A 10,000-nucleotide genomic window follows, 5' to 3' on the forward strand; every position below is an offset into this window, starting at 1 on the left:
CTTAAAGTGTGTAAAATAAACTTAAATTATCTTTAAAATATATTTAAAATGATATAACCAACATAATGTGCTTCACATTCTTTTTGTGACGAGAAAACATCCCTACAACTTCTGACAGTGAACAGCAGTGTTTTACTGTAGAATAAGAAGTTAATATTTAAAGGGTTAGTTCACCCAAAAATGAAAACTCTGTCAGTAATTACTCACCCTCATGTTGTTCCAACCCCGTAAGACCTTCGTTCATCTTCAACACAAATTAAGATATTTTTGATTAAATCTGAGTGCTGGATCACTCCTCCACAGGCTTATGGACACTATAACTTGCTGGCCCAGAATATGTATTAAAGACATCGTTAATATAGTCCAAGTGACTCCAGTGGCTCAACCTTAAGTTTATCAAGCGACGAGAATACTTTTTGTGCGCAAAAACAAACAAAAATAACGACTTTATTCCACTATTCATTTCCTTCTCTCTGGGCCTCGAGTTTTTTCACGTAGTGTTTTAGCGCAGCGCGTCTGTGTTGCACGTCACACGCATCACACACATGACCAGCGTCGCCCAATAGTGAGCCTACGTGGTGACGTGCAACACAGACGCGCTGCGCTAAAACACTACGTGAAAAGACTCGAGGCCCAGAGAGAAGGAAATGAAAAGTGGAATAAAGTCGTTATTTTTGTTTGTTTTTGCGCACAAAAAGTATTCTCGTCGCTTTATCAACTTAAGGTTGAGCCACTGGAGTCACTTGGACTATATTAACAATGTCTTTAATTCATTTTCTGGGCCAGCAAGTTATAGTGTCCATAAGCCTGTGGAGGAGTGAGACAACTCTCAGATTTAATCAAAAATATCTTAATGTGTGTTCTGAAGATGAACGAAGGTCTTACGGGGTTGGAACAACATGAGGGAGAGTAATTACTGACAGAGTTTTCATTTTTGGGTGAACTATCCCTTTAATAAAAGAAGTGTTATTTTAATAAAATCAGGGGTTCAGGTTATCCTACATTAGGGTTATTAAACAACAGATACTGAATAATCAAATGTCAAAATAAAACACTGCTTAGTTTTCACTGAATGAATTAAATATATCCTGATTCTTATTAAAGCTACAAAAGTTATTCAGCCGAGAGCAGCGAGTGATTTTCTCCCTGTCTTTTGATCATGATCCCAGTTATTGCAAGCCGTTGCGATATTCATATCGCGATATATACATATGCATTTGATATATTGTGCAGCTCTAATTATACCTACATTAAACTCTGTCCTATTTAAAACATTCTTATATATGAATAAAGCAGTGCAGCCACTTTCATGAACACCCGATGACAGAAATGAACCATTGAATCTGAGCTGAACGGTTTGGCTGAAATGAATCAAACTTACCGAGATTGATTGACTGATTTATGAGCTTGATAACATCAGTTATACTGTATAGTCCCTATTATGAAAAATATTCTGTCAATTATGCAGAATATCTCCTCTTATGTTGCACAGAAGAAATTATTATTACATTTCAAATGATCTTCATGTTTGAGAGTGTGTTTGAAATGGTTTGTACATGTATTTATTAAGTGTGTTTTGTGTGTGTGTTTAATGCAGGTGGGCAAAGAGACGGTTCAGACCACTGAAGATGCCATCATGAGGAGAGACATGCCACCTGCCTTTATCAAGTAAGACACACACACACACTAGCTCCCTCTGTTGAGGGTAAAGGTCATGGACATTATGTCAAGTGTGTGTGCAGTGCTGTGTGAATATTAGAGCGTCTATGGCTGTGTGTGTCTGTCTGCATTAGCCTTTTGTTTGAAATGAAAATCGGTATGTGCGACCTTTACACTTGTTCTGTGTGTTTAAATGTTTAAAAGTTCCTGTAACTCAAAGAGTAAAGCAACACCAAGATCATGTGTTCGATTCGCTTTGGATAAAAGCATCTGCCAAATGCATGAATGTGAATGTCATTTGATGCTGTTCTAAAACACGTTCTTCCAGCTAACTCTATTGTGTTGAGTGTGTGTGTGTGTGTGTGTGTGTGTGTGTGTGTGTGCGTGTGTGTGTGCGTGTGTGTGTGCGTGTGAGCGCGTGTGTGCGCGTGTGTGTGTGCGTGTGTGTGCGTGTGTGTGCGTGTGTGTGCGTGTGTGTGCGTGTGAGCGCGTGTGTGTGTTTGTGCGTGTTTGTGCATGCGTGCGTGTGTGTGTGTGTGTGTGTTGCGGAAGGAAGTGCTCTCTTGCCGGTGTGTTGACTAATAAATCAGGTGTGGACATGCTGGAGCAGCTGCGCTCATGAGCAAACACAGCTACACCTCCTGAGAGGATCACTAGAGCTCTCACTCGTGTTAATGCCTCAGAACACACACAAACCTGGAGTTATGGAAAATAGATCATATTTTGATATATCATTGTTATTTAGCATGTCTCTCAGTCTGATCGGCTGTTCACACTGAAACCTCAAAGCAACCAGAAGTTTATTTTAAATGAGAGTTGGTGATGTCAGTGACATGCAACAAAGTATCAGTCTGATGATTCATATCTGCGCTCTCATTGGTTGTTCCTGCAGCACATCACTGCTCATTTGCATAAAGAGAGATTTTGCTCAATTTAAAGGCGTAATTTACCCACAAATGGCTCGAAGCATTTCATTCCAAACCTGTATGACACAAAATGATACATTCACTCTTTTGCAGTTATAAAATGGGGACTGGAGATTTCACGGTTCAAAAAGGACAAAAAGCACAATAAAAATATCATAACAGCAGTTCAAGTCTTCAGAAATCATACAGTAATACTGATAACTGATGTTTAAGTGCTACGAACAGATCGAGTCAGTTGAACTGAATCGGTTCGAGTCATTAACATATCACTCAGAGATAATGTGAAATAAATGAATGATTCAATTTAATGATTCGTCTAAAACATGAGTTGCTACTTCTCGCAATATCTCACAGTCTGTGTCGCTCATGTCCTTTCAAATCGCCAACTCTCATTAAAAATGAACGACTTTTGGTTCGATTTATCACTGCAAATCACTGTCAGTGTGTGAACGTCCCTTAGGAACGCAGTACAGAAAATCTCCAGCGATTCAAGACACACACACACACACACACACACACATCTGTGCCTTCAGTCCACTCACAGTGTTGTTTAGGGAATAACTAAATAAAATAACACAGGAAATAGCTGAAAATCTTCTGAACGCAGCCAGACTGAAGCCCGTGTTAAACCCTGAGCCGAAGACCATCTCTAAACCAGCGGCGCTGCTTCACTGAGGTCTGTCTGTTCACGTGTTCGTCTCAAAGCCCACAGAGATGCTGTTATTGTGGGTGTTTGTCAGATGTTTACTCAGACGTTGAGTCATTCTTGTTGCAATCAGACATGATTTATTTGCAATAATGATATGTTACACGAGTCCAAAAGGCTTTAGCCTTGAACAAAGATGCAGAGAGACGCTCCTGTGCAGCAGCATTGATCCTGAAACTCTGTGACTCACACACACATTCATTCTGCTGTGCTCAGGGATTACTGGAAACACTGACACACACATAATGAACGACCTACTGTATGCTTCCCCTCTAAATATAGTCTCTGTTCGTGTGTGTGTGTGTGTGTGTGTGTGTGTGGTCTGATGCATTAATGCTGATTAACATTCACATGCATTCCTGTAGCCTTCACATCTCCCTCTCTCTCTCTCTCACACACACACACACACACACACACACACACACACACACACACACACACACACACACGACCTTGCTGTCCTGTAACACACACAAACACACACACAGCTGCAGTCTGTCACAGTGAAATATGACACCAGTCTCAATCCTGCAACTACAACAAAACCCTCCTGATGACAGTCAGTCACAGATGAATTGTGAGTGTGTGTCTGCATGTGAGTGTGTGTGAGCGAGAGTGCGTGTGTGTGTGCATGTGAGTGTGTGTGAGCGAGAGTGTGTAGGAGAGTGTTGTTGGAAATAATAAGTCGCTACTGTGTGATTTAGGGCTGCTGAACTTTGAATGGAAACATCCACATTAGAGCTGCACAATATAACGAAATTATTGAAATATCGCAGATGTATATATCGCAATATGAATATCGCAACGGCTTGCAATAACTGCGGTCATGATCAAAAAACGAAGAGAAAATCACTCGCTCTCGGCTGAATAACTTTTGTAGCTTTAATAAGAATCAGAATATATGTAATTCATTCAGTGAAAACTAAGCAGTGTTTCTGTTGTTTAATAACCCTAATGTAGGATAACCTGAAACCCTGATTTTATTAAAATAACACTTCTTTTATTAAATATTATTATTATAAAACACTGCTGTTCACTGTCAGAAGTTGTAGAGATGTTTTCTTGTCACAGAAAGAATGTGAAACACATTATGTAGGTTATATAATTTGAAATATATCTTAAAGATAATTTAAATTTATTTGACACACTTTAAGCATTATCGTATCGCATATCGAATACCCTAATCCACATACATGCACACATAGATAATTATTATTGTTGAGATGTGAGTGTTTGTATCTTCACTACATCACCAGATGAATGTATAACCCTGAGAAAGTCAGTATCTTACGCTCTCTCTCTCTCTCTCTGTGTGTGTGTGTGTGTGTGTGTGTGTGTGTGTTCTCTGTAGGGTTGAGACCGCGTGCACTAAACTGGTTCAGGCCGCTCAGATGTTGAAGGCCGATCCGTATTCTGTCCAGGCCCGGGATTATCTGATCGACGGTTCCCGCGGGATCCTCTCCGGAACCTCGGATCTGCTCCTGACCTTCGATGAGGCCGAGGCATGAGGCCTTTAAAACCTTCCAAGGGTTAATTCCTCTGGGTTTGAGATGATGCATCGATACTGACAGAATCTCTGCTCTCTCTCCTGACCTCAGGTCCGTAAAATCATCCGAGTGTGTAAAGGGATTCTGGAGTATCTGACGGTCGCTGAGGTCGTGGAGTCGATGGAAGATCTGATCACTTACACCAAGAACCTGGGCCCAGGTCAGGACAGGAGCAAGCATTTTAACATTAAAAACCACATGTTTTATGTAGAGCATGATTTTAGACCAATGGGATTTCACTGTGGGCGGAGCTACCCAGCATGATTGATGGATGTGGTTCAGGGACACATTTCACATATCCGTGGTTCTCAGAAGCGAAAGCCGTCATAGTTGAGTGAACTTTTATAGTGGTGAACGGAAACTACATCCGATATAATTTTGCATTCCCATTTGCTCCAATAGCAAAAGAAAAATCCATGATAGTGTGTCTATGACTGTACAAAAGAGAAAAATATTGACCGATTAATCACATTGGTCAGAAGATTTAACGTCACTCCCTCATCCGTTGCATTAGAAACTCTTTTCTGTAATTTAATGGTAACAAATCACAAAGAAAATCATGAATTAACATTAATTTTAATGAAAATATCATTCAACATCATCACCATCTGTGAAAAGGTCCTTTAGGACAGAAAGACATGAATTTGGTTGAGATGATTTATCGTGCAATGCTTATAAATGTTAAATAATTGTGTTGCTTCCTCGTGTAACTTTATTTTCTTCTTTATTTAGTCTGTTATTTGGTTTCTGATGTGTCTTGTTCACATTTATTTTTTGACTCTATAAAGTGATCTAGAGTGATGCATATAAATAAAACAAGCTGTTGTCGGTTAGCATGCGAGTGTTTTCCGACTGGATTTCGCTTGCAAAATTAACAACAGTAAATGTGACCGTTCTCTAAAGCCATATTCGGACGGGATTAACTTTACCAGGGTAGATGGAGTAATGTAATGTTACCACAGGACGTCTGTAATATTAATGGCCAGTTCGCACGGGATAAGAGATCTCAGTAAACTAGCAGAAGTGGGAGAGTAACTCGATTTACACACCGCCGTCACTCCTGTTGTCATGTGTGTGTTACGCTGCTTCCTGATATCACGTGTGCAAACACATATAACGTATATTTAACAGTATATAAAACAGTTATGTCCGGTAGAACGATGTATTAATGAACTTCAGATTGGATTGTGTTGGTAATAAGAAGTTTCGTGCCTCTAACAAGTGCTGATGATCTTCTCTCTGATCTGAATGGTGTGTGTGAAACACTTGAGTTTTGCCACAGACTCGTCCCAGCGTCTAGAACGCAACTGATGCTTCTTCAAACATCTCCATACTTGAAATAGAGAGCCTAAGTCCCTCCCCTCCGCTTCCGGCTCATGGGACCTTATTTCGGAAAAAATATTATGGTAGTCAATGGCGAGAGACAACTTATCTTTTTATTCCGTCTGAATTGTGCCCTGAATTATACATATGATGTTTGTCAATTTAAAAGATAATTATGAAAGTCAAGAAAGTCGCAGTTTGTCATAAAACAGAAGAGTAACATTTAGTTTTAAGTGAAAATCGCTCAATGAACTACATCTCTCGTCTCGCACTATATACGCCACCAACATGTTCAGTCTGGTACAAAACACTCAGGCATGACGGCGTAACGTTACGATTCTAACGCAAGACTATGGAAAAAATGACAGACGTTATAGCTTCAGTAAAGTTAGCTTCATTCATTGAGAGAAAAGGTATGACGTCGCATGTGCGCCTTTTAGGTTTGTAGTCTTTGTAATTACGTATTTTTACAGTCTTATATCTCAACAGTTTTACATCAAACTGCGACTTTCTTGACTTTAAAATGTATCTTTTAAATTGACAAACATCATATGTGTAATTCAGGGCACAATTCAAACGAGATCTAAATATTTGTTGTCTCTCGCCATTGACTACCATACAATATTTTTCCGAAATAAGGTCCCATGGTGGTCCACCGGAAGGGGAGGGACTTAGGCTCTCTATATTGCGGAAAACTACTTTTAAACAGGAAATGACGAAATATTTACGTACATATTTACAGCGGGTCTATTTGCACGGGATTAGTGTCACCTGAGGGAGTTTTTCCAGACCTTTTTACTGACGGTAGAAGTCACTGTAATCTTTACTGACATTGTCCGTGATGATCACTGAGATGCACATTCAGACGGGACTAAAATCACTGAGAAGCTCTGGTGATTATTACTTTACCCCACCTCTCCATGTTACACTAGTCCCGTCCGAATAGGGCTTTTAACACTGCATGACCTTTGCTCAGATTTGCAGTCTGCAGATTTTGGCCAGTCAGAGTTGACAGATTTCACAGAAAACCGTGAAGTGTTTGATGGGCTTCAGACTGTGATTCCATCCAATCAGAGGATATCAATTTTGAGCCGATTTAAGAACGCGTTTCTGTTCAGATTTTAAAAGTAAAAACTGGTTAATCGGTCTCAGTTTATCAGATGAAGGCGTCACACTGTATGTGTTTCGTCCACAGGCATGACGAAGATGGCCAAGATGATCGACGAGCGACAGCAGGAGTTAACTCACCAGGAGCACAGAGTCATGCTGGTCAACTCCATGAACACCGTGAAGGAGCTTCTCCCCGTTCTCATCTCAGGTCTGACCTCTGACCTCCTCCAATACCTCACACTTCAGCCATCACTATTAATCACTGTCGGTTTCAAATGCTCATATTAGTGTGACACTTTCCAGCATTAGTGATGTTAGTCGAACGCTTTTCATGCACAATATACACTACTGTTCAAAAGTTTGGAGTTGCATTACCTACAGTGATGCATTGAATGTGTTAAATAACCAATCAGTAATATTTTGCATTGTCCTGCTATTGTTTTCTTGCAAATGTTTATTTATGAGATTGTTGCATTATAGCTGTATACTTTCCAGTGGTTTGCATGTGTATAAATATACTTCCAGTAAGATTTGTTTGAAAGAAATGAATACATTTAATACATTTTTTACCTTAAAATGCCTTAATATTAATATAAATTCATATAAATGATTACCTTAAAGTGACAGTAAAGGCATTTATAATGTTACAAAAGCTTTATATTTTCAAATAAATTCTGTTCTTTTGAACTTTCTATTCATCAAAGAATCCAGAAAAACTAAATATATGATGGTATTCACAAAAATATGAAGCAGCACAACATTGATAATTATGAGAAATGTTTTTTAAGCATCAAATCATCATATTATACTGATTTCTGAAGGATCATGTGACACTGAAGACTGGAGTAATGATGCTGAAAATGCTTTGATCACAGGAATAAATTACACTTTACTATATATTCACATAGAAAACAGATATTTTAAATTGTAATAATATTTCACAATTTTACAGTATTTTTGATCAAATAAATGCAGCCCTGGTGAGCAGACGAGATCAAATAATCTTACCGACCCCAAACTTTTGAACGGTATTGTATCAGTAAATCAAACGTGAATCCTGAAATGCTGTGTTTTATTGCTCATATGAAGCTCACACCGTCTCTGATGGCGTCTCACGCAGGCATTAAGATCTTCGTGACGACCAGGACGTCTCAGGGAAAGGGTGTGGAGGAGGCTCTGAAGAACAGGAACTTCACCGTGGAGAAGATGAGCACGGAGATCAACGAGATCATCCGCGTGCTGCAGCTCACGTCCTGGGACGAGGACGCCTGGGCCAATAAGGTGTGTGAGAGGGCGAAGGTCACCGTGACGTCATGTGCACGGATAGATCTCTGGCTTCATACACTCGCCTCACACATGCACAGGTTTACGGTCTGCTCACACGCATGCACGGATCTTATTTATTATACATGTTACACTTCACACACATGCATGCACGTGCGTTCTAGTGTTGTTCTAAACAAGGGTTTTAAATTAAAGGGTGGAGTGTGTGATATGTGTGCAAATACAGTTGTGTGTGTTGCATTATGTATATGCCTTTGTGTGTGTGTTTTGAGCTGGATTTCTGAGGATTCTGGCTGGAATGGGCATGTGCAAACAATAGCAAAATGTTCAGACATGAACCGGACTAGAAGTCCATCCACATCACGTTTGGACTGAAAATAAGTTTGTTGCCTCAAACACGCATCTAAAAGGGTTTCTGCTCGCATGTTCTCCAGGGAGGATAAGGGATGCGGTTTAACAGTGTTTGGATTGAACGTGGAAACCTGGTTTTCAGAACGGCTGACACTGAATCTGGCTGATGCATGACAATATCAGCAAATCACACTTTAAAAAGCTTCTCAGATCTGTGTGAATCAATCTCACCGAAACAGCCAAACTCAAAAATCCAAACAAATCATATTTCATAAGTCTCTTTTAGGACCATCAAGATTTAATGCTTTTTTTGGACAATTATTGTTATGACAATTAAGCATATTTTTCTGATTACCACAATTTAGTTTTGAGTTTTTTTGTAATTATAATATATAGTCATGGTAACAATTTACAATACGCTCTCATTTGTTAACATTAGTTAATGCATTAGATAACTATGAACAATATATTTTTTACAGCATTTATTAAACTTTGTTAATGTTACGTAATAAAAATACAGTTGTTCATTATTTGCTCATGTTAGTTCGCAGTGCTTTAATGTTAACAGATGCAACTTTTGATTTAATAAATGTAGTAAATGTTAAGTTAAATGTTAAGTTATTAAATGTTGTTATGTTAAAATGTATTAGTAAATTAAATTAACGTGTTGTGGACGTATTAAACATTGATAGTTCATTTTAACTAATGTGAATATATCTAACCTTATTGTAAAGTGTATTATTTATATAAGAATATATAATACATTTAATGTGATTCGCATTATACAACATTTAGAGGAAATGTGTTAAATTGTCATGAAAATAATGGCACAATGATTAAAAAAAAAATATGAACAGTCCTAATATAGGCTTCCAAATAAAATCTAATTTTGTGGATATATATATTGATGTTTTGTGAGATTGACTCCTGTGTTTTGGGGAAGTGAGTGTTTCTGGGAAGCCTGAAGCTTTCAGATGTGGGTTTCGTGAGAACGAGGTGGTTGTGGATTTTCGGTGTTTTTTATTTATTTGTTTTTTGTCTCTTTTCTCTCAGTGGATCTTTTCACTCGTTCTTGTTAAAAGTTGTGTTTTGTT

General features: G+C 38.7%; 1 protein-coding gene across 1 annotated transcript in view; it reads left to right on the forward strand.

Moving 5' to 3' along the window:
- vclb (vinculin b) overlaps positions 1 to 10,000 on the forward strand; it is a 44,470-nt gene that overhangs the window by 13,165 nt on the left and 21,305 nt on the right. Inside the window, exons 2-6 of the mRNA XM_079851173.1 lie at positions 1,598 to 1,668; positions 4,643 to 4,793; positions 4,890 to 4,998; positions 7,357 to 7,479; positions 8,392 to 8,552. Of these exons, the coding sequence (XP_079707299.1) occupies positions 1,598 to 1,668; positions 4,643 to 4,793; positions 4,890 to 4,998; positions 7,357 to 7,479; positions 8,392 to 8,552 (615 nt within the window). The remainder of the gene's footprint in view (positions 1 to 1,597; positions 1,669 to 4,642; positions 4,794 to 4,889; positions 4,999 to 7,356; positions 7,480 to 8,391; positions 8,553 to 10,000) is intronic.

The sequence above is a fragment of the Squalius cephalus genome, assembly GCF_949319135.1.
Source record: "Squalius cephalus genome assembly, chromosome: 19".
NCBI lineage: Eukaryota > Metazoa > Chordata > Actinopteri > Cypriniformes > Leuciscidae > Squalius > Squalius cephalus.